Here is a 24,346-nt window from a genome sequence, read left to right as displayed (position 1 = left end):
TCGTTAATAAATTATTAAAATATTCTTGACACACAAAACCACATGCATTTCTCTTTTAATATCACAATCATAGTTGATGTTTTTTTTTCCGTGAATTACATAATCCGTCATACCATAACACACAACACTTCCAATAATTTAGTATAAGGGCATCGTTAACGCGGAGGGTCGGGCCGCAAATCGCGAGTCCCGGCCCGTCCTACGCCTTGGAGGGGTGGAGGTTCCGGCCCAGGCCGGTCCCGGGGCCGCAGTTGCTGCCCGGTGACGCTCCCGCGGTCCAGCCTGGCCGGCGTTGGAGCTTCCGGGGCGAGGGGGTTTGGGCCGCAAGTTCTGAATTTTTACATTTTGGAAGTGGAAGAATAGGGAGGGGGAGAGGAAGAAGAAGGAGGAAGAGATGGAGAGGGGCGACGTGGCTGCAGACAAGCCAATTTTTTTTAAATTCTAAATTTTTTATATTTTTAAGGTTATAATTTATTATTTTTGTATTAAAAATGAAATTCTCGTGTTATAAATGAAATTTTCCGTGTTATAAATTTTCGGCGTTTTTTATTTTACATTTAAAATAGGTTGAAATTGTGAATAGTGTCATTTATTAGTTGCGGCCCGGGTTGTGGCCTGCAGGGTTAGAACAGTTGGGGCCTGGGCCGCAACTGTAGAGGAATGATGACGTGGAGGGGACTTGGGACCTGAAACCTGTAAAAAATCATGGATTAAATATGCCCGGTCAATGGATTTTGACCAAATAATAAATGTGACGAGACATTTAATTTTGTGAAATTAAATGACATAGCGTCGATCTACATTTTACGTAGATAAATGTAGTATATTCACTTTCTCAAATCCGATTTCCGGTGAGTGAGAAATAGTGGATTAAAGTTGGACATAATTAGCTTTTAATTAAAGCTTGAAGTTGGAGCTCAGGGAATAATTAACTAGTGTTAATTATCCCACATTAGAGGATTAACACATATTTTAATGTGTTTAAATTAAGTGACTTTATGTTACTTAATAATTATAGTGGACCAAGATGGGTGAAAGAACTCACACGCGCGCGCCGCCGCCGCCCGCCCGCCCGAGCCCGAGCCCGTGCCTGTGCTCGCGGTCGCGGTCGCGGGCCGCGGCCCGATCCCGATCCCGATCCCGATCTCGGACTCGGACTCGGACTCGGGGCTTGGTGCTTGGCCCAAACTAATCTTTTTAGACCACCACCGAGTCAGCAATCTAAGTGGCTTGACACATCGTCAAGCGAGGCACAGTCACGGCTGCCACATAAGAAATCCATATGCTCCACACGCAAAAGGCACACTCCTGCCACACGCCTGTAACCGACGACGGTTACGAATTTGCCATGATGAGCCTTCAATGGCTTGGTTGACCCTGCATGGTGGCTTGGCCTATAAATAGGCTAGCCATACCACTGCATTAGCTACACACAAAAACAAGCATTCTCTGCATTCATAAGCTCTCTTCCTCTCTCTGCATTGTCTTTCTGTCGAAGCTCTGCCCTCTCCTCCATCCAGTTCGCCGGAGCTCTGCTGATAGCGGGGTTGCTTCACCAGAGACGTAGTCGTTTTACCTTTGGGGACGACACGCCAAACCGAGAGCACTACCGGGGCGTATCTCGTCTTGCGGGAAGAGGCCCCCTCGACTCGGCTAATTCACGGTTTAGTTGTTTCGTTTTTCCGTTGTAATTTTAAGTTCAGTTTCTCCTTTTGTATTCTTTCTTTTGGGTTGTATTACGCCCGGTTGTATCTCTTGTAATCCCCAGAAATCAACAAAACCGTGCCTGGGTTATTGATGCTCTAACTATTAAAACATTGGAGAAGTGGCTTGCCACTACCTTTGTTTCATTCGATGAATACAGTGCCATAGTGAGATAGCTGTGAATTTAACGTGACCTAATAGAAATTACTAGAAAACTTTCAAAATAAATGTATGGGATAGTGGGCTAATATTTTCAATGATCCTACTCATCTTTCACTCTTCGCATACAAATGTACTCCGCATAATTAAGTATTTAAAATTGGATTTCAATTATCTACAAAAGATAATTATGTTTTTTTCATTTTGGTCCGATTACTAAAATTAGTTTCTATGTATTTATAATGTGAGTCTCATTTTTCATTTATAATATTTTAACCACTTTCTTTCTATCTTTTCCACTTTATTAATTTTGCTTTAACATTTGTGTTCTCTATTAATCAAATTATTTTTTGAGGACGAATGTTATAGTAAAAATTGATGATTAAAAAAATATATAAAATAGAGAAATATGAGTATTTAAGTATTTAACCTAGTACAGTTAGAAATATATAACTTTAATTATTAAATCTATTATGGCTAGGATTTTCGAGGGGATGGATCCTCTGTTGCGTTAAAAAACACAGGTTGTTGTGGTTCAAACGCACAACAATGCTCATGAAACGCAGCCAATCTTACAATCTCAATTCTTTTTTTAATTTGCTGTGGGCGGTGGGCCCATATACAACCTTTAGTAAAATAGATATACATGTACACGTACTCCATGCTATATACTTTCCTCTCTTTGTAGTTATAAAGTAAAATATTATTTTTATTTTACATATTTCTTTTATTTAAATACTAAAATATTATGAAATCAAATATTATATATGCATATTAAAATGCTTAATAAATTGTAACTATGATGGAATAAATATATGTATATTTCATTTTTATATATTAAATACTTTCTAAAAATATAATGAAATTAAATATTTGTATATTTCATTTTATAAATATTTTATTCTTTCATGTTTCAAATAAAATTTTTAATTTTATTTGGAGATGTTCCTATTTGATACTCCCCGTCCACGATTAATCGACATCAATTTATTTCTTCGTCCGTCCACAATTAATTGACACTTCTACTTTTTATTACTTTTTGTAATGGACCTTACATTCCACTAACTTATCACACTCATATTTTATTATAAAACTAATATATAAAGTAGGATCCATATATTATTAACTTTTTCAATCCACTTTTTAATATATACCCGTGTCAAATCAAACATGCTCAATTAATCGTGGAAGGAGAGAGTAAGATATTTCATACTCCTATTTAAAAAATGAAATATACTGATATTTATTCCATCATAGTTACAATTTATAAGTATTTTAATTTACATATATAATATTTGATTTCATAATATTTTAGTATTTAAAAAGAAAATATGCAAAATAAAAATAATATTTTGCATTATAACTAGAAAAAGAGGAAAGTATATATCATGGAAGTAAGTGTACACGTATATCTATTTTACTAATGTATATGGGCCACCGCCCACAGCAAATTAAAAAAAGAATTGAGATTGTAAGGGTGTCCACTATAAGGCGGACACGCCCAATAGCCCCACCCCAGTTTTTGTCCATAGCCCCAATTTTGTTGTCCATAGCCTCAAAATTCTATTTCCGCCACTATAGTGGTCACCTCCAATAGCCCCCAAATTTTATAATCAATTTTTATTTTTAAATATTTTTTAGTTTCAATCAAGTGTAATTTAATAATCGCAGTGTAAATAACTAGAATACGAGGTAATTAGGGCCGAATATTCGTTGTATTGCAAACCAGTAAAACAACGAATAATTAAAATAAAATACAACTACAAAACTCCGCCACCGTCTACTCGGTGTCGGAGTCGGCTTCTTCTTCTTCTTCTTCTTCTTCTTCTTCTTCTTCTCCTTCTCTCTCGCTGCTGCCGGCCGCGGTATCCCCAGGCGCATTATCAACCAACCCCAGTCGACTCTCAATCCGAGTGATGAGCCTCTTGTAGACGTTCCTGACGTACGGGTCAGTTTCCCCTGCGTATTTGCTGCATACGTCTTGCAGTTGTTGCATCAACTGCACGTTTATGGTATTGAACAAAACCTCGTGGGGTTGCACCGTGGGCTGTGGGATTGGGGCGGATTGGTGGATGCGCGATCCGGACGTGCCCGCCGATAGGCGGGAGCCACATCTACCCCCTCTGGCGCTGCGGATAGAGGCCTGTTGTCCCATGGGCCGTCGTCGCCTAGTGTGAGTATCGGCTGGCTCTTCGACTTGCTCATCGTACTGCTCGAACTCGTGCGATCCACTGCTGTAGTCGCCGGCAAGGTTGTGCCTTGTGCGCTTTGGCCCAGGAGCTGTTCCCACCTCGTTCGCCACGATCGACCTGAATTTCGGACAGTCCACGAGGACAAGATACTCTTCCCACAAGGTGAACTTCGGCCAGCCCTCCGTGTGGTATTGGCCCTCAGACAGGTTCTTCACATTTGCTGCGCTGCGGCCACTCTCAGCATGGCGAAGGTTGTTCTCGTATATGGACGCGAACCGCTTGGTCGCATGGAGAATCCTACCCCACTTTTTCCGGAGCTGTTCTGGGTCGCGCCTCTTGGCGCCGTCGGGTTTGAACTCCTTGTATGCAAACATGACGCGCCTCCAAAAGCTCCCCTCGGCCTGATCTGTCCCCACCACGGGATCTGAAGTGATAGCATCCCAAGCCTTCGCCACGGCAATGCTCTCGTCTTTGGTGTATGGCTTGCCCCGGTTGGACCCAGAACCAGAGCCACCGCTACCGCCAGTGCCACTGCCCTTGCCACTCGGAATGCCGGCTCCACTGCCCGTGCGCTCACCGACGTGGCCGGTGCCACGACTGCCGCCTCCGCCCCTACCGCCTCCGCCCTGACTGCCGCTACCTCCTCGGGTCGGAACGGGCGTTTCCACCTGTACTGCAGGCGTATCTGGGATGCCAGAACTGAGCAGACCCATCATAGTATCAAACGCATCTTGATCTGCCTCGGTGAACGGAGATTGGCTGGCTTGGAAAGGGGAACCCGGACGCGGCTGGTGAAGCGTGTCTAGGTTGAGTTTGTAATCTCCAAATGCGGAACGACTCAGATTCCGTGGCGGAGTTGGAGAAGACCTCCACGACTGAGATGGAGGAAGGGGTGGACTCGATGCCCACGGTGGGGGAGATTGATTCCGAGTCCAAGGCTGGGACGGAGGCACATATCCGCCAAAGCCCGACGGCTGAGAAGCATATCCGCCAAAACCCGATGGCTGCGAAGGATAGCCCGAGGGGTTTGATGGATTGCTGCCATATCCCGATTCCTGAGAGTCGGGTGATTCGTCGTCTCCTCGGTGCATTTTTTAGAGAGTGGTTGTGTAGATAGTGAGTGGAGGGATTTTGTGAAAATGGTGAAAAATAGGTGGTGGGGAGTGGTATTTATAGAGGGAAAAAAATTGAAATTGGCGCCGCATGCGCCGCGGCGGTTTCCGCCACTATGGTCGCCGCGCCTATAGGCGCGGCTATGCCCCCGCCGCGTCCTCGCCCCGCACCCGGCGATTGCCCGTCCGCCCCCATCGCCACGCCCGCCGCGTCCACCCCCGGGGCGGACAACCTTCCCACTATAGCCCACCCGCCGCCCGCATAGCCGCGTCCACTCCATAGTGGATACCTAATTGGCTGCGTTTCGTGAGCATTGCTGTGCGTTTGAACAGCAGCAGCAGATGATCCATCCCCGATTTTCGAACCAATTAAATTTGTGACAAAGACTATTTATTGAGGATTTGACCCTCCATTTCTAGCGTGCCAGACTATTACAACTACAAGCGCCAAACCACCGCCGTTTAAGCCTTCCAATTTCCATCACCGTCTCTCTCTCCTCTCTTTCTCTCAGAAGGAAGCCGGAACAAAGTATATGTCGAGCTTACATCCGTCGATCAATTACATGAAAGCCGCTCCGTTTGAGGTTCCAGCCACCTCTTCCGCCGCTGCTAACAATGACCGGAATGTTCCATCAGTCGAACAGCTTGTTCTTGACCTATGCAACCCCGATCTCCGCGAAAACGCTCTTCTCGAACTCTCCAAGGTCTTCTCATTCTTCCTCTACTTTATTGCCTCCGAGTATTTCTGTTTTGCTTACTGTTTAATTGTTTAGGTTTTGAAGTTTCTGACAGAGGGAAATCGATATTGATGTTGAGAAATGATTAAGAATCACACGAGTTAGTTCAATTGAAAACTATGAGAAATAGGAAAATCGACGCTCTAATCACGAAAATAATGTAAACTCACCATCTCGAACATGTGGTGCTTTCTTTTCGAACTATTTAATCACTTATTTCTCTGAATACAGCCGGCTATCCTTTGTGTTATTGTTCATGATCCACAAAGTTGTATTCACCGGGAGTTAGTTATCAGCCTTTCATTGTTTTGATTTTTGTGGGTTATTTTATGTGTAATCGATTTTTCTGGCAACTATTCTAGTAGAAGAGGGAGCTGTTTCAGGATTTGGCTCCATTGCTATGGAACTCCTTTGGTACACTTGCTGCTCTTCTACAGGTGTGTCTCTAACACCAGCCAATTTTCTACGGCGTCTTCTGTATGTAATTTAAGTAAATTTAGTCAATCATCTTATGTCTCAAAGTGGTTGTAAACGTTTATAATGCCTGCCTTTTCCAGTCATGTTGTGTATTTACTATATTATGTTTTACAAGTTTAACTGATTTGTTCTGGAAAAAACTGTAAAACACTCGGGTTTCCGAGCAATAAAAAATGCTACGAATCTGAAGTGAAGATCTCCTTTGTGAAAATCACTGATTCATTGCATTTGTGGTACCTGCTATATGCAATAGAACCAATCAGTATTAGGTCCCAATACTAATTTGTTCCCAATTTTCATTATGTTTGAATATGGGGATATTTCCTCTGAATGTATGTTTCATCTGGGGTGGAATGTTTATGACTTAGCTTCATATTTGGATAAGGAAATTTGAAAATTTCAGTATGTTGTTGAGTTTATAATTTAGTAATGTTTGTTTTCTTTTCTTTGGTAATATAACCTGTTCATTTCCCCCATTTTTTTTCTCATGATGTATCTCGTTTCGTTTTTCATATCCATCACCTTTGCTTTAGGCATTCTAGTCCGACATCTTTCATTATTGCGGCTGTCCTTTTCAATGTGTTTTTGGGACCTCCCACAGGAAATAGTTTCTATTTACCCAGTGTTATCTCCACCAAATCTAACTCCTGGGCAGTCAAACAGGGTTTGCAATGCACTCGCCCTTCTTCAGGTGATATTTTCTCTATATTCTAAATATTTTTCTGGCTATACTCAACTAACCATTATTCTAGCCCCTGCCAAATGGTTGCAGAAATATATAATTATGTCCGTGGAAAGTTCTGATGAATTTGTGAATACAAAAGAAGAATGTCACTCCTTTTATGTCTAGTGCTTAATGTGTGTATTTTACTTGTTGCAGTGTGTGGCCTCACATCCAGATACAAGAATGGTGTTCCTCAAAGGTAATATCCACATTTCACATTTTGTTAAACATAATCCTCCTCGACAATTTTTCCAAATCCCAATTCAGTATAAGTGATGCCACTTATTTTTACAATCCCCCTTCGTTGTTTGGGTATACGCATGGGCTAGGATCTGAACCTATACTATGTGTGGATTAATATGTAATGTTTCTGGTTCTACATTAGGGTGAATGAGTAAGGAAGAGGTAAAGAGCATTGCATGTGAACTGATTATTTTGTTAGGCAATGGTTATGCCCATCACTTTTTGGTGTTCTCTGCAGCAGATTGCTTCTGGTGAATGACTATCATATTTTGCTATGTACTTAAGTCCTTAGTCTTTAATTCTTTCTTATTCACTTATTCTTATTATTTACCTTGTATAATCAAGGTATATGTAACTCTTACTATTCTAAATTTACATATGGATGGCTGCGCAGTACATCTAAATGGATCTTTCCTTGATGCCTTTTCTGTTGCAGCTCACATTCCTCTGTACCTGTATCCTTTTCTTAATACCACCAGCAAAACTCGCCCATTTGAGTACTTGAGGCTTACTAGTCTAGGAGTCATTGGTGCTCTGGTGAAGGTATTTCTAATTCTTATTCAGCGATGTAATTTCCTAAATTATGTTTTCTTGCCTTGGTTGCTTAATTCTGCTCCATGCTAATATCACTCCTATGTGCCCATAAAATAAGATCGCTCTATTTCTATTCATTTTTTAGTTGCATAGCCACTAAAAAGAGTGACAATTTCCATAATGGAAATAATAGTCTATGGACTTTTGTCCTCTTATAGTTGTATTTCAGTGTGTTCTGATTTTTCGCTTTGCACAATAATAGAATTAATTGTAGTAGTATATTAGTTAAAAAAAAACAATTTCATGTTGATAGGAAATAGGGTACTACTCATTACATGTTGCCTTTTTAATATCCTCTACTGTCTTCTTCACATCCTAACACATGAGTGATCTGTTGCTAATCTTTTACCAGGTTGACAACACTGACGTTATCAGTTTCCTTCTCTATACTGAAATAATTCCCTTGTGCTTGCGGACAATGGAAATGGGAAGTGAACTATCAAAAACAGTTGAGTTCCTCGAAGCTTTTGGTAACACAATATGTAGGCATCTTTTGTTTTACATGCTCTCATGGCTTGTTTTGTGGACCATGAAATCATTAGATTTTCTGTTTCAACACTGTTGGTTGCCGTTTGCTTTTGGAGATTAGCCTAGATAGATAAAAAAAAGTATAGGGTAATCCCTGTTTACTAAGATGGATTGGAACTTTAAGATACCCGAACCTTGATCATTTCTTTCATTGCAGCTAATTTTTCTTGATCCATAACCTATTGAAAGTGTATAATGGGATAAATTCCAGTAACAAGGTTAAAAATAATCAACCATGTGCCTTATCAATCATGAAAAATAAATGCCCTCTTGGAGATTTCTTTTATTGGTCAGTGGATCCTATTTGAATATGAGGGTTTTATTTGCAGGTAGCAACATTTATTGTGCAGAAAATTTTGCTTGATGACGTGGGATTGGAATACATATGCGCTACAGCAGAGCGATTCTTTGCTGTAGCTGGGATTCTGTCAAACATGATTATTGCACTTGCTGAACAGCCTTCTGCTCGACTGTTAAAGCACATTATCAGGTGCTTTCTTCGTTTGTCTGAAAATCTAAGGTTGGTCAACAGTGTGGTTTGGTTACTCAACTCTCTTCACTCAGATTTGTGCACACCTATACCAATGATTACCATAATTTCTGCAGAGCTTGTGAAGCACTCAAGAATTGTATGCCTGAAATGCTCAAAGATGGAACATTTAGCAGCTGCCTTCTTGTGGGTGTAACTATCCTCATTTGAGGTCAAATATCTTTATTTTGATTGATTGATGAATGATCATAATGTTGTATTCTCCAGGAAGATGTAACTACGAGAAGGTGGTTACAACAATTGCTTCATAATGTGCTAGGGCATCGGGTAGCCATTCAAGCAGGAGGTGGATTTGATATCGTCAATCATGGCTAGATCTAGTTTACTCATCGCTCATGTGCTTAGCTAAAGAGTTGCAGACAGTTTTTGAAGATTTGCAGGCAGCTCTTGCTTTGCCTCATACTACAGTACAACCGATTTTTGCTATAATAATACTGGAGAAGTGTCGCTTTGACTAGGAAGTTCGGGTTTAATCTTTGGAGATATTGTCGTCTTTTGATATTGTTTGTAATGATATATATATCTTGAAGACAAATATTGTACCAGATATATAGGGAATGTTGTCTTGTTTTCTTGAAATCGTCGTCGATATAATAGAAAGCTCCATTTGGCATCATAGAATTGGAGTTGTGGAATCATATTTTTCCAATTCTATGTTTGGTAGTGCAGAGCAAAAGAGAGCCTATGTTCCAAGCTCATCTCCCTAAAATATTCGTATAATGATTAGTGTAGTCTGGCTGAAGCTCGTAGAAGCTATTCATCACTTCTCTCATTTCCTTCATCCATTGGAGAAACTGTGGGCATCCTTGTTTCTGCAGTGGTGGCTGGCACTCACTAATATGGCGGCCTTGTGGCTACTCTGCCCATTCTTATGGTTTCCGCCATAATTTCTTTTTCACAAGTCACCGAAAATGCCTGCCTTGTGAATTGTTTGTATGCTAATTTTTCCTTAATTGGAGTATGATTTTATGATAAAAATATGTAGTAAGCTAGCTGATTATAAATAAAAAATTAACATTGTTAGCAAAATGTATTAAACTGAAATCCTAATAACACTTATATATGATTTATGTTAACTTGAAATATTTTTGTATTAGAGTGAAATATTTGTGAAATTTTTTGTTCTCCATGTATGGTTTTCCTACAAAAATATCATAAATTTTAAAATTAATTAGTCACTTCATCTTCTTCAACAAAAATTGGAAACAGTTCTCTGTTGACCGTCACTTCCAACCTGACAATAGAGTCGGAGATTGATTTCGTCCAGGTTGCTTATTATAAGAGATGTAATCAATTCAAAAGCGTAAAATTTTATGCTTCTTCTCACGAAATTTCCATACGTACTGAAGGCTATGAACATTTTGATTTTCTGAAACCTAAGGCAGTATAGCATAAGTTTTGCTCCTACGAGATGGAGGCGATGGACATGGACGAGGTTGAAGAAATATCGGACATTGAAGCATCGGTAGGGGCAGTGGAGAATCTCCTCGGTTATTGTTTCAAGCAGAAGAAGCTTCTGGAAGAGGCCTTGACTCACTCCTCCTGTGCTGACTCCCCCTCCGCCTCCTACCAGCGCCTCGAGTTCGTCGGCGTCGCCGCTCTTGGCTTGGCCGTCGCCAACTTCGTTTACCTTTACTATCCCGGCCTCGATCCCGGGAAACTCTCGCTCCTACGCTCCGCCAACACCAGCACTGAGAAGCTTGCGCGCGTGGCCGTCCGCCACCGCCTCTATAAGTACGTACGCCACAACGCCGCTGTCCTTGATGAAAGGGTATCTGCTTCAATTCATTTTTTTCTTACTAATCAATTCGCCCCTATTTCTCCCGTTTACTTTCTGATTCCAATTTCGGTTTGTACATTTTTTTTACCAATAATTGATGTTTATAACCGGTAGCTGATCTGATAAAGAGAAATTACTGCCAAGTTTGGAGAGAATTTATTCAGTGGCATAGTTAGACCGACTCTAGAGGTGTGCAGTAATTGATGGATATGTCAATGTGTGCTATTTCAGAACAGGGCAAGGATGGCTTTGCTGCAGTTGATGGTGAAGTTGGCTTTCGTTATCTAAGAGCATCCACAATAGGAATGCCCCAGCCACCACCTAGCAATAGCCCAGCCGAAAGACTCCCTTTGCCATGTCATCATGCCCTTCCCACATCCTAGTCAATGCCCTAGCCTTCCTACAGCCTAGCCAATGCCCTAGCATTCAATTTAAATAATTTTAATTGTTAGTGTTTATCAAATACTCCATCCGTCTCTGAAAAGTGTGAACTATTTCTTTTTTAGTCCGTCTTTCTAATTTTAGAAACTCCTTTTCTTCTCTAATAAGGTGGGATCCATTCTCCACTAACAATACTTTAAAAACATTTTCCTTCTATTTCTCTCTCGCTTTGCCGATTATGCATTAAAACCCGACCAATTGTTCATACTCTTTGGCGATGGAGGGAGGATTAAAAAAATGAAGTGCAATGAGTTGTAAATATAAAGTATAAATAAAAAATTAAAATAAAATAAAATCGGCTAGCAGGTTAGTCCACGCCTGACCTCCCGGGCTTTTTTTCCCCTCTGTTCGGCTCGCCTACCGCAATAGCGGACTAACCGAGCGCTTAGCCACTCGCCGGTGGCTAGGGCGCTGGCTAGTCCGCTATTGTGGATGCTCTAAGTAAGCACTTTTGGGTCGGGTCAGGGCTTAGTGATGGCTAATTGTTCATCAAGTGTATAAATTCACTTTTGATGAATTTTACTGTTATTCATCACTGAAGATGCCTGATCAAGTGCTTCTTAGGAAGCTGAGACAACTCGTTCACTTTCAACTCTGTGAAGATCATGTTCAATTTGTGCCTATGTTTTATGTAAGAAAATTCGTAGTGGCACTACAAGGCAAGGAAGAAATAGAGATACATAGGGGTTGTCAAATTTATGCAGTTGCCTGGTTTTAGAGCATGCGCAGAGGTGGCGTCCGTCGCCACCGCCGTCCGCGCCGCTCGCACGGACGCCATCCGCTGCCGCTGCGCTCGCGCCGCTGGCACGGTGCTGCTCGATGTATCGAGCACGTCCGTGCCAGCGGACGCACACGTGGCGCGCTCCCATTCGTCAACGGCATAGCCGTTGTGTTTAAATATTTTTTATTTTATTTTTTTTAAAAATCGGTATTTAATTATAAATAATGCTAAAAAAATATATTTTCCAAATCCCAAAAATATGGCCGTTTTTTTCCCGTTTTTCTGAATTTTTTGATTTTTTTTATTTTTTTATCCCAAAATCATATATAAATACACACATTCATCACTCATTTATCACATCAATTCATCTCTCATTCATCTCTCATTCATAATTCTTATACAAACTATCAACACATTCAACCTTCACTCAAAACATCAAATGGATTTCACTCATCTCATGGCGGAAGCGGAGCGCGAAGAACAAGAATACTACGAACAACATCGTGCCGCTTACGAAGCATATGTCGCGGCGAATACCCCCGCTCATCCTCCTCAACGCACTAGATCAAATCGCCGCTACATCCATCGTGACCGGGAGGGAGCCCACGAAAGGCTCGTTGCCGACTACTTTGCCGACCATCTGCGGTTTCCGGCAGATTACTTCAGGTGCCGTTTTCGCATGTCAAAGCGCTTGTTCATGCGAATTGTCAACACATTGTCCGCACGTATTGAATACTTTCAAACAGGTGTAGATGCAGCCGGCCGGCAAAGTATCACGGCGTTGCAGAAGTGTACGTGTGCCATCCGACAACTCGCTACTGGGCAAACGGCCGACATCTTCGACGAGTATTTGCATATCGGTGAGTCCACTGGAATCCTTTGTTTAAATAATTTTTGCGAGGGCGTTCGTTCTGCTTTTGGGGATGAATTCCTTCGGGCACCCACCACCGATGATTGCCAACGATTGCTTCGTCTTCACGAATCAGTCCATGGCTTTCCCGGAATGCTTGGCAGCATTGACTGCATGCATTGGAGGTGGAAGAATTGTCCGACTACTTGGAGGGGGCAACACTTAAGCGGTCACAAAGGCGGCGGCCCAACACTTATCCTTGAGGCGGTCGCCGACTATCGCCTATGGATTTGGCATGCATATTTCGGCGTTGCCGGATCCAACAACGACTTGAACGTGCTCTATTCTTCACCACTCTTCAATGATGTGATGAATGGTGTAGCACCGGCGATCGACTTCACCATCAACGGAAATACATACCGCATGAGTTACTATCTCGCCGATGGTATCTACCCAAGGTGGTCGACGTTCGTGAAGACGCTCCACAACCCGCACGACCCGAGACGGGTTCTTTTTGCGCAGCGTCAAGAGTCAGCGCGGAAGGACGTCGAAAGAGCCTTCGAGGTCCTTCAAGCTCGATTCAACATTGTGAAGGCCCCGACTCGGCTGTGGTACGTGAATAATATCGCCGACATCATGTTCACGTGTATTATATTACACAACATGATTATAGCCGACGAAGGGCCGAGGGCGGCTAGCTTCTACGACGAGGACGAAGCCGGAAGCTCAACAGCGAGGTCTCCCCCACGCCGAGGCGAGCATACGACGGTTGGCCAGAGGATCGAGACAAGACACATAATGCGCGATACTCGAATCCACAATCAACTACAAGAAGACCTAATCAACCACATGTGGGCAAAATTCGGCAACGATTAGTGGTTTTTTTAATTTTTAGGATTTTAATTATGTAATTTTTAATTTTTAGGATTTTAATTATGTAATTTTTCATTTTTAGGATTTTAATTATGTAATGTTTAATTTTATTTGTCATCTGTAATATTTATTGTGGGTTTTAAATGAATTTTAATATTATGGAAATGTTATTGTTTAATTGAATTTTAAATTAATTGTGCTCGTCCTTGCGGAAGAGCACAGTTGTGGGTGTTGTGCTCTTGCCAGAGAGCAGGCATGAATAGTACCGCCCGGGCCCACAACCGTGCCGCTGGCAAGAGCACAGTTGTGGATGCTCTTATATTAGAGTTGTCCATTGGAATATGAAGCTAAGCAAACTCGTACAGTTTCAACTTGTCAAGATCATGTTTCTTTTATGCATATGTTTTAGGCAAGATAATTTGTAGTGGCAATATAAGGGAAGGAAGAAATAGAGATTACTGGGGCTTTGTCAAATTTCTGCTGTTGCCTGGTTTATTATTTGAGTCGTCCAATGGAATATGAAGTAACTGATGCAAGTTTCAATTTGGTGAAAGCACCGAAATTTCTTGCGGATATTGTGGAGTCAGTGGTAGCTGCTTTGTATATTGATTGCAATTTTGATTTACATATTACATGGAAGGTTAATTACTTAATTTGCATATGCGTTTTCTTATGTTGTGTTGTTGTGTGTTTTCCCTTTTCCATTCTGCTGCATATGTTTGATATAGCATTTGTGTCTTTTCCCTTTTCCCATAAGCTCGATTGCCTGCAAAGGCTGCTCTTGAAAAGCTGTCTCAGAGATCTTACAACCAATTGAAGGATACCATATTCGATCATATCAATATGGATGGTGAAATTGAAGAAGCAAAACAGAAGCTGCATGAACCACATTCAAACCCAAACTACAAGTAAGCATTTTTCCCATTATTAACAACTTTGTGTTACTCTAACTATGCTATCATACCCATTTCTTGCTTTTCCAATTTTTGTCTGTGAAAGGAAGTAGTTTCTACTTTTAAAATGTACATATATAACTCTAGGCCTGAACCACATTCAAAGTTCAACGACACATCTCGCTCATCGTTGCTTTACTGATTCGCCAAAGTGCTGTTTTGCAATTCATTGTAAAACAAATCCCTTATCATATCCTAAAGATAGAGCTATTTTTCATAATGTTGAAAAATTGTGACCAAGTTATGCATAGATGTTTGACCCTGCCAAGCATGTGCAGAATCATTAAAGAAGCATGTGTAGCTAATCAGAAGAGATTTACATGCTCTGTTGAAATTGATTTATCAATGGCTTCACTTTTGATGGAGGGGAAAGAGAAGCCAAGAGTGAGAGAGGCAGAGAGCTCAGCAGCTTCAGCAATGCTCTTCGGTCTTAAAAACTCAAGACTTTATATGATTATCATGTCCTAAACCTAAGATAGTGAAACAGCTAACCACAATAGGAATTAGAGTTGTACTATCAAATTCTTGAGAATCAAGTATTTGAAGGATACTTTATTTTGTACGTGCACCTAGTTTTGATTGTTGAGAAGTAATCGACTTTTGATTAGACAACAATTAATACATTTATTATACAGGTTAAGTTTTTGAAGTATTATCTTCCTTTTTTACATTTCTTATTTTATTCATGAAATTCATATAGTTAAAAAATAGAAATATAATACTATAAAGAGTGAAATAATTAATGAAGTTCATTTATTGTGCAGCTTAAATTCTTGAAGTTTTATCTTCCTTTTTTTATTTGGTAAAAAAATACTTTTGTAACCCAATTCAACACATTATTAGTACGATTAATCTAAAGAATAAAATATTAAAAGGGTAAATTAGACATTATATATTCTAGTCTTCATTAAATTCATATAAAGACAATAAAATACAAATATAATATAAATAGTGAAATAAATATATTATTATATCAACATAGTAAATAAAATATAAAAATGTGATTTTTCATGATAAATATAGTATTTGTCAACATTCTCTCTCCTTATTTTAATATCCAATTATTTTCTCTCTAAAATCTCATGGTATTTATGAAAATGGTATAGTAATTATGAATGGGACAGGAGTAATTTTTATATTGAAATCAAAGTGTCATTTTTATCGGATAATTCAGCTGAACTGATCAAATCATTAAACAATAATCATCAGCTGTAAATGTAGTTAATGGCAGTTTCATTTTAATTAAATGCACACAAACATGCAATAAAGTTGAAATGAATGTGGTACGTTCTTACTACTTATCCATACATTTTATGCATACTCACTGTATAATAATAACACAGAGTAGTGATTTAGAGACATAATGTCTCTATGACATAATGCCCCTATGTCACTTTGCCATAACTATATTTTATATTGTAACTAATCTACCCTAATATCATATTAAATGGATATATATCTAGGAAAATTATATCAAATTAAATACATTTATCTAAATGCATGCTCATTTATTAGAGATAAACGTGAATCATGCATTAAAGTTATAAATGGATTTCAACAAAATCATATGTATATATATACTTATGTCATGTTAATTTAATACTTATTTAAAAAATATTAATTCAGATTATAAATTTATCATTATAGTAGTATTAATTAACACACTATATAACTAAAATGTTATATTTAATTATAAAATAATTTGATAACTTAATATAGTACTACTATTCTTTTTTATCTTGTTCTTTTTTTTAAATATTCTAAATATACAACAATGAAATCATTTATTTTAATATATGAAAAAAATAAAAATTAAAACATTTTTCTTCTTCAAATTTGAATTTTATAATAAAATAATATAGTTATTATGATGAAGAATTTTTGCGTTATCTTATTTTTTGTGTTATTTTCTATAGCTTTTGTTACAGGAGAGGCTTTCTTAAGTTGCAAACTCTGATAACTTATCAATGTAGTGAATTAAAAATGTCAATACAGTGACATTAAAATGACAACAAATAATTTTGTTGATATTTCAATATACTGTGTTGATATTTTAATGTCATTGTGTTGATATTTTCAAGAAAAGTTATTATTTTTGAATAAAATTTATTATTTTAAAAGGATCAATAATAGGTTTCTATTTAGCATGTGATAACTCAAATCCTTTGGTCTATTGGATAGATAGAGAGCTTGTTATTTACTATACTTCATCATAGAATAAAGAGTATTGTTATTGGGAATAAAATTTACATTTACTATGAAAAATTAGTGTTTAATATATAAATTTACTAATATAGTTTGTTGCAAATAAAAGTTATTTATTGCAGAAAAAAGTTATTTATGTTTGCTATTTGACAAGAGATTATAATTGTTAAAAATATAATCATTTTAATTAATAAAATATTATTAATATAATCAATAAAAGCATTATTGTAACAAATACTACCTCCGTCCCACAAGAATATACACTATTTTCTTTTTAGTCCGTCCCGCAATAATATGCACTTTCTAATTTTGGAAAGTCATTTCTCTCTAGTTAAATGAAATTATTGTTCCAATAAATTAAATTTATTATTCTTATGAATAACATTTATTATCCTTGTAAATAAAAGTTAATGTTTTGGGAATAAAAGTTACTGTTATTGCAAATAAAAGTTACTATTTTGGAAATAAAGTTACTATTCTCATAAATAAATAATTTTGTTCTAATGAATAAAAAGTTAGTAGTATTAATTTTGTGAAGAGACAAAGCAAAGGGAATTAATCAAATGCGTATTTTAATCTACATGTGATAAAATGGTATAAATAATATTTTTTATTGTTATAGAAAATTAGAAATGAGCAAATTGGAAAAGAGATAAGTTGTTGATGTAAAACTATACTTGGAGAAAAAGAATATGAGAATTTATTGATGGAGAATTATAACGTGAGAAAAAGGAGAGAATTTATTGATAGACTTATAATTAGAGAAGAGGAGAGAATACTTAATAAAAAATGAATTAAAAATCTTTGAAATTTAATTAATTGCCCGGCACAAATCTCATTAAGACACCCGCCTTTCTTAATTGAAGTCATACATACGTTTTTATACCATTAAGGGTAAAATAGTATACATGTAAAGCATTAATTTAATAATAAACACAATGTAATACAAAATTACTACTTTAACCTCATTATGTCTTAGACATTATGTCTCCAAAACATTTTTCTAACACAAAAAAGTATTAATTACACAAAAATCATCGTTATTGTGCATTAAATAATTGTCTTATAATCATCCCAGTTCATATATATTGGTTCACAAATGATCACACTCTTAACATTCCAAAACAGATGTTAATAATGATTATTTCATTATATAAATTTTAATTTTAGGGAATTTGAAATGGTAATTACAAAAAAAAATATAAATAAAAATATTTATTTTTAAGGTGATATCCGAAGCCATTATAATTTTTAATAAAATTAGAAAAACGAAAATATTTTATTTATTTGCGTGATAACTAGAAAAATGAAAAGATTTAACTTATATAAGTATCCACAAATTAAATTACGTCTATTAAAGTGTCACGACCGCCCTCTAGGATTAATAAGTACGGGCGATCGTGATTAAAAGAACTTAATAACCAGCCGAATGAAACTAGGGTTTCAATAAAGAGTTTGACCAATAATTAATATTTAATAAAAAGGGGCCAAGAGGTTAACATTATCCAAATACTTAGGTTTAAAGCTAAAAGAATGATGAGCAAAAACAATGTCTCAGCGGAAACGATCAAGAGAAAGAGTGAAGTCATGTATGAAGACACAATGACACTCATAGTCCAAGATAAACAATAAATTCTCCTTTTTACGTGCTCAACACCACCCTATCCTCGTCGCCGCTTAACCTGCACATAGGGAAAACACATGCAGGGCTGAGTACTATAAAAATACTCAGTGGGCTCATGCCAAAAACAGTTGATAAAAGTTATGTCATCCATACCACAGTGAACTCGAGTTTTAACTTGAGAAAATAATCGAGTTCACAAAAACATTATCATAGACTGACCAGTTAAAACAATCTCCCCACTTTCTCAACAAACTATCAATCACTACATTTCCATAGTGCGACGAAAGTGTGACCACACTATTCGCCCACGAGACCGGCCGACTAGCAAGGACAGCTCACGATCCCACCTGTGTACACTAGCCTGATAGGGTTTGCGGCCCTACTCAGACCCGAATTCGTTTAACATAGCTCTATAGCCTAATGGAGCGAACTCACAAACTAGGCATCAGGCAACCATCTCAACATAGCTCTATAGCCTAATGGAGCGAACTCACAAACTAGGCATCAGGCGACAATCTCATCATCAAAACAAACATGGCATGACATAACAATTTAAACCACCCTTATTCCACCATAATCATACTTTTGAAAGCGTAAAAGAGTTTAGTAAAAGAAAGCCCACCTCGACTGCTTATTTATCAAGTACTCTCTTCCCCTTGGTATTACGATTCACTTGCGATGATTCACCTTTAACATTTAGATAATATTTAAATGTCAACACACTTTTCAAATAAATAAATAAAAAATGCATGCCCCCTAATTAAAGTTATTTATCTCGTTTTTTTCTCGATTTTCGATTATTCGGCGGCCGCCTAAAATTCCTCCGTTTGCTCCTCGTATTTTTTTTGAAGATATCGAATTAAACCCTAAGATTTAATTAAGCACGTATAATTAAATTCCCGCAAACTATTTCTCTTCGAATTAATTATTTCTGACTTAAGATAAAGTTATTCACTCTTTGAATTATTCCAAAAATTAATTAAATATTCCTCACCATTAAATTTACTCATCGACCCAAGGATTTAAATTAAAAGCCCCAAAGCTTAATTATTTCCCCACCTTACATCACCAATTTAATTAAAAAGCCCCAAAACATCCAAATTTTAATTATTGAGGCCCAAATCCCTTTAAAGAAAACAAAGGCCCAAAACTCCACCATACCCCACGCCTATCTCACTCTCTTCCTCTCTCTCTCTCGTCGACAAAAATCGGAGCTCTCAATCTCGTCGCCTTCCACCTCCGCCGTTCCGTCACCGTCGCCCGGTTCTCCACAGAATCGACGGTCGTCTTCAGCGTCCATCCACCGCCGCCAATCCGCCGGAAAAGCTGCTGCTGTCGCCGCTGCACAGAGCCGGGCTGCTGTTCGCCGCTGCTCCGTCGGTGATCGTGCAGCCCCGAAACATCACCGCAGCCCCCCGATTCGTCCCGAAACCAACCCGAACAGCCCCCGCACAACCCCAAAAGATAAGTTCTTTACTCAACTTTTTTGTTAATTCTCACTTTCTGATTAATTGACGTGGCATTCAGTGGTTCAGTTCGGTTCATCGTTGAATATTGCTTGTGTTTAGTGTGCGAGGTTGACGTATGAGATATACACTGAAGGAATAAACTTGGAATGAAATCTTAGGGACAAAATAGAGGACTAGGAATGGAATCCAGAATGCAAAAGAGAGGAACTTTGGTAGACGTTGTAAATTCTCCGAATGTATTTAATAAGATAGTCCTGGATGAATGATTGTATTATGATGTTAAGAAATGTTCGATTGAAAGAGAGTATACCTTGAATAGGTTTTGAGAAAACAACCGATAGCTTCCTCTTTCGAATTTGGTTCTCGATTTCTGCCGGAAAAATATTGAATGAGTTGATTTCCAAAAGAAACGTGCAAAATCGAGGGAAATTTCTGCAGAATTACCTTGAATTAAAGTTGAGAGGAAAAGCCTTGTCTTCTTTTCTTGATTGCATAGATAGGAGAGAACGATTTTGGGAAGGAAATAATATAGAGGGAGGGGTGGTTTGATGTGAGAGAGATTTAGGGGAGAGAGGGAACGTTTTTTTTTCAACTTGGGTTGAGGGGGAGGATTCAAATTCTTTATATTTTTTTATATATATTTTTGATTAATTTGGATTTGTTTGGTATTTATTTGCAGATTACGGAGTAGGATAATCTCATCACGGAGGAGGATAATCTTTATAGAATCTTTAATTAAAAATTTAATTAATGTTGATTGAGGACCAAATCAACAGGGAAAATATTTAATTAGATTAGTTTAATTCACAGTCCATTGTATTTTATTTTAAATTGTGCAGTCCACAATTTATTTATCACGGACTGGATTATTTATCTCATCTATTCGATCCAGCTCGCGAATTGAGTCCAATATATTTATTCCTCACAAAAAGGAATTATTTTAACTTCACGTAGTAATTTATTTCACAATTTCTAGTCCAACGACAAATTTCACTCAACAATTAATTCACGGAACCTCGCAAAATTAATCGCATTAAATGTCAGTACTTTGTGCTTCACAAAAAAATTAGGTTTAGAGAAACGGGGCGTTACATGTGTACAAAGAAATTAAGAACAAATTAAAAAAGATCTCTTGTGGAAATAATGACATGTGTAAGGGAGAATGATCATGGGGATGGTTTAGATAGATGCATAATTGTATATTAGTTAAAAAAATTATGTATTAATTACACGAAAATTGATTCCCATCGTTATTGTGCATTAAATAAATGTGTTATAATCATTCCAAACGTTCACATATTTTGGTTCAGAAACGTTCACGCTCTTAACTTTCCAATACATAAGTTGATTATATCATTATATACTCAGGTTTTAAATTTAGGGAATTTGAAACGGAAATTACAAAAAAAAAGTAATATTTATTTTTAAGGTGATATCCGAATTACAAGGTGATTTTTTCTTATGATAGAGTAATCAGTGATGTAAGTAGCTAGCATGTATTATGGCAACCTTTTTGAGAGATTGCAAAGATAATTAATTATTTCTTAAAAAAAACAAATTACTTCCAACACTAATACTAAGTGTTAATGTAAAAGTACTTTTACTTTTTAAACTTAAAGGGTTTCTTTAATATTATCATAAATGAGGCAAGTGAAAGGTTGTGGAATAGAATTCTAATTCTTTTTCTTGGACTATAAATATATAACATGTGGCCGGTATAACGATGACCGACATTCGGTAGTTTTGCGAATCTCTTGTGAAGACGAGACGTATGTGATGACAATTTGCGTGAATTTGGGGTGTGGGAGCGCATATATGCAACTAAGTAGTTTTTATAAGCAAATCGAGATTCGATTTCAATATTAATGAATGTCGAATTGAATAAATCTTTTAATACTAATTTATAAGTATGTAGGAGCTCTATAGGATAGGAAATGTGATTTGTATTTAAATCAAAATGATTATCGAATTATCAGATTTTGTTTAAAAAATTTACGAATAACGAGTATATATGTATATTATAAAAATATTGAATATTGCTATCATAATTCTATATTTTTATTTAAAAGCAAATATATGTGCAGGAGTTTCGTAGAGATGGGTCGAGGATAAGAGCATCCACTACGCGTCGCGCCGGCGTTCCGCGACCCGTCCCGGAGAGACGGGTCCGTCGCGCGACGCGTTGCAGCTCGCCGTCCCGTCCCGCGCCCCGTCCCGCGTCCCGTGTCGCCGAGACAAGCGACGGGCCGTCTCGCCACGCGCCTAGGCGACGTGGCGCGACCCGGCGTCGTGCGTGACGCCCACTCGCCGGCCCGCGAGTGGGCGTCGTCACGTGCTGACGCAATAAATCAATTTTTTTTAAAAAAAATCGAATTTAAAAAAAAAATACTTTTTATTTATAAAAATTGTTTTTATATTTTAAAACAATTTTTACAAATAAATAAATATAAGAAATTCGTAATAGCCCACATATATTTGATGGGCTTGCGAATTTATGAAACTCATTCTTGTTTGCTTCTCTTTTATAGAGACAACCTTGAATGTTTTATGTTCCACTTTCGATGTGGGACAAAGTCATTCTTGGTTGCTTCTTTTTTATAGACACAATCTTGAATGTTTTATGTTCCACTTTCGATGTGGGACAAAGTCATTATTGGTTGCTTCTATTTTATAGAGACAACTGAATGTTTTATGTTCCACTTTCGACGTGGGACAAAATAATTCATGGTTGCTTCTCTTTTATAGAGACAACCTTGAATGTTTTATGTTCCACTTTCGATGTGGGACAATGTCATTCTTGGTTTCTTCTCTTTTATAGAGACAACCTTGAATATTTACGTTTCACTTTCGATGTGGGACAAAGTCATTCTTGGTTACACAAAGTCATTCTTGGTTACTTCTCTTTTATAGAGACAACCTTGAATGTTTTATGTTTCACTTTCGATATGGGACAAAGTCATTCTTGGTTGCTTCTCTTTTATAGAGACAACCTTGAATGTTTTATGTTTCACTTTCGATATGGGACAAAGTCATTCTTGGTTGCTTCTCTTTTATAGAGACAACCTTGAATGTTTTCTGTTCCACTTTCGATGTGGACAAAGTCATTTTTGGTTGTTTCTCTTTTATAGAGACAACCTTGAATGTTTTATGTTTCACTTTCGATGTGGGATAAAATCATTCTTGGTTGTTCTTCTTTTATAGAGACATCCTTGAATGTTTTATGTTTCACTTTCGATGTGGGACAAAATCATTCTTGGTTGTTTCTCTCTTATAGAGACATCCAAGAATGATTTTGTCCCACATCGAAAGTGAAACATAAAACATTGAAGGTGGTTACTCTGTAAGCAGTGATAGTAAGTATGTCAAGTGTGCACAGAGAAAACTAAAGCAAGTGCTCAGTCAAGACACCACGCTCCTTAAATCCACCGGATCACCAGGTCCAGGAACTCAAGAGAACAACAGTGTTTTTGTAGTTGGACACACTCGACTCCCCTTCAAAAATAAATCTCTCAACCCGAATACTATAAATTAGTATAGAGAAGCGGGGTCGATCCCACGAAGATGGATTCATGAAGTAGTGCTTAGAAACTCTGGAAACAAGCGGCTGCTGCCACGCAAAAGGGTTGAGAATTTTAACTACCTCTAGACCTAGGCACAAAATGTAAATGCTAGACCTAGGACACGGAAAGGAAAATAGAATCAGACTTCAATACTGAGAGACACATTTTACTTCCTAGATTGAGTAAACGTCTAACTAATTAAGACTAGACAGAGAGAATAAAACGGCGGGGACCATGACTCTAACTATAGTAAGTACGGCCAAAGCTGCAAATAACAAACTTATGCTCCAACCAACAACGACATGAAATTTCCTAACCGATTCAAGCACGCAAATGGAGAAAGAAGAGCATATATCTGGATTCGAACAGAATATAAAGATTTGGATGCTGGAAACTTACCATGAACCGGAAATACATCAGATCTGCGTAATCTAGGCGAAATGAAATGAAAACACGTAAACTAGGCATGAAATTTAATCAATCTTGCTCAGATTCACGTCAGATGCTTAATCCACTCCGGATCCAAGCGATCCGAACCCAACAACAGACAAAATCGACTCTATAACTCCGGTTTTCACAGATCTGTCCCGATCAACTCCGAATTCAAACAATCACAAACATCTCCACAACACCAGCGAACTCAACTCTCCGATTCATCAACAAACAGACTCCGATCACCCAGATCCAACCACAACCTGCATAAATTCAGAAAACAATTGCGAAACGCATCCAAAACAAGTAAACTAACTCAAATTTCAGAAGATCATAGCAGCAAAACCAGAAATCAACATCATCGACATAACTGAAAATAAAACTCGCATAAAATACGGAATAAATGGTAAAAACAACC

The 24,346-nt window shown here is 37.9% G+C and overlaps 2 protein-coding genes across 5 annotated transcripts; both read left to right on the top strand.

Moving 5' to 3' along the window:
* Window positions 1-5,539: 5,539 nt before the first annotated feature.
* On the top strand, window positions 5,540-9,636 carry LOC121757395 (CCR4-NOT transcription complex subunit 9-like). 2 transcript variants are annotated; one of them, XM_042152949.1, is made up of 9 exons: window positions 5,540-5,871; window positions 6,270-6,341; window positions 6,915-7,072; window positions 7,262-7,304; window positions 7,785-7,891; window positions 8,295-8,390; window positions 8,800-8,990; window positions 9,077-9,146; window positions 9,228-9,636. In XM_042152949.1, exons 1-9 carry the CDS (start codon window positions 5,826-5,828, stop codon window positions 9,333-9,335), a joined length of 891 nt encoding a protein of 296 aa, XP_042008883.1. In that variant the 5' UTR covers window positions 5,540-5,825; the 3' UTR covers window positions 9,336-9,636. The 2 variants fall into 2 exon arrangements, with proteins under 2 accessions (XP_042008883.1, XP_042008881.1); XM_042152947.1 differs by having other exon boundaries at window positions 5,549-5,871; window positions 6,983-7,072.
* Window positions 9,637-10,078: 442 nt separating this feature from the next.
* Window positions 10,079-15,252, top strand: LOC121757347 (ribonuclease 3-like protein 2). 3 transcript variants are annotated; one of them, XM_042152896.1, is made up of 4 exons: window positions 10,079-10,287; window positions 10,402-10,791; window positions 14,505-14,593; window positions 14,917-15,252. In XM_042152896.1, the coding sequence occupies exons 2-4, from the start codon at window positions 10,432-10,434 to the stop codon at window positions 15,104-15,106; spliced, it is 639 nt and encodes a 212-aa protein (XP_042008830.1). In that variant the 5' UTR covers window positions 10,079-10,287; window positions 10,402-10,431; the 3' UTR covers window positions 15,107-15,252. The 3 variants fall into 3 exon arrangements, with proteins under 3 accessions (XP_042008830.1, XP_042008829.1, XP_042008831.1); XM_042152895.1 differs by having other exon boundaries at window positions 10,079-10,791; XM_042152897.1 differs by lacking the exons at window positions 14,505-14,593; window positions 14,917-15,252 and adding an exon at window positions 11,032-11,305 and having other exon boundaries at window positions 10,083-10,791.
* The last annotated feature ends 9,094 nt before the right edge of the window (window positions 15,253-24,346 follow it).

This window comes from Salvia splendens, chromosome 12, assembly GCF_004379255.2.
Source record: "Salvia splendens isolate huo1 chromosome 12, SspV2, whole genome shotgun sequence".
Classification (NCBI taxonomy): domain Eukaryota; kingdom Viridiplantae; phylum Streptophyta; class Magnoliopsida; order Lamiales; family Lamiaceae; genus Salvia; species Salvia splendens.
Note: the sequence above shows the minus strand (reverse complement) of the source record. Positions and strands in the feature narration are given on the sequence as shown.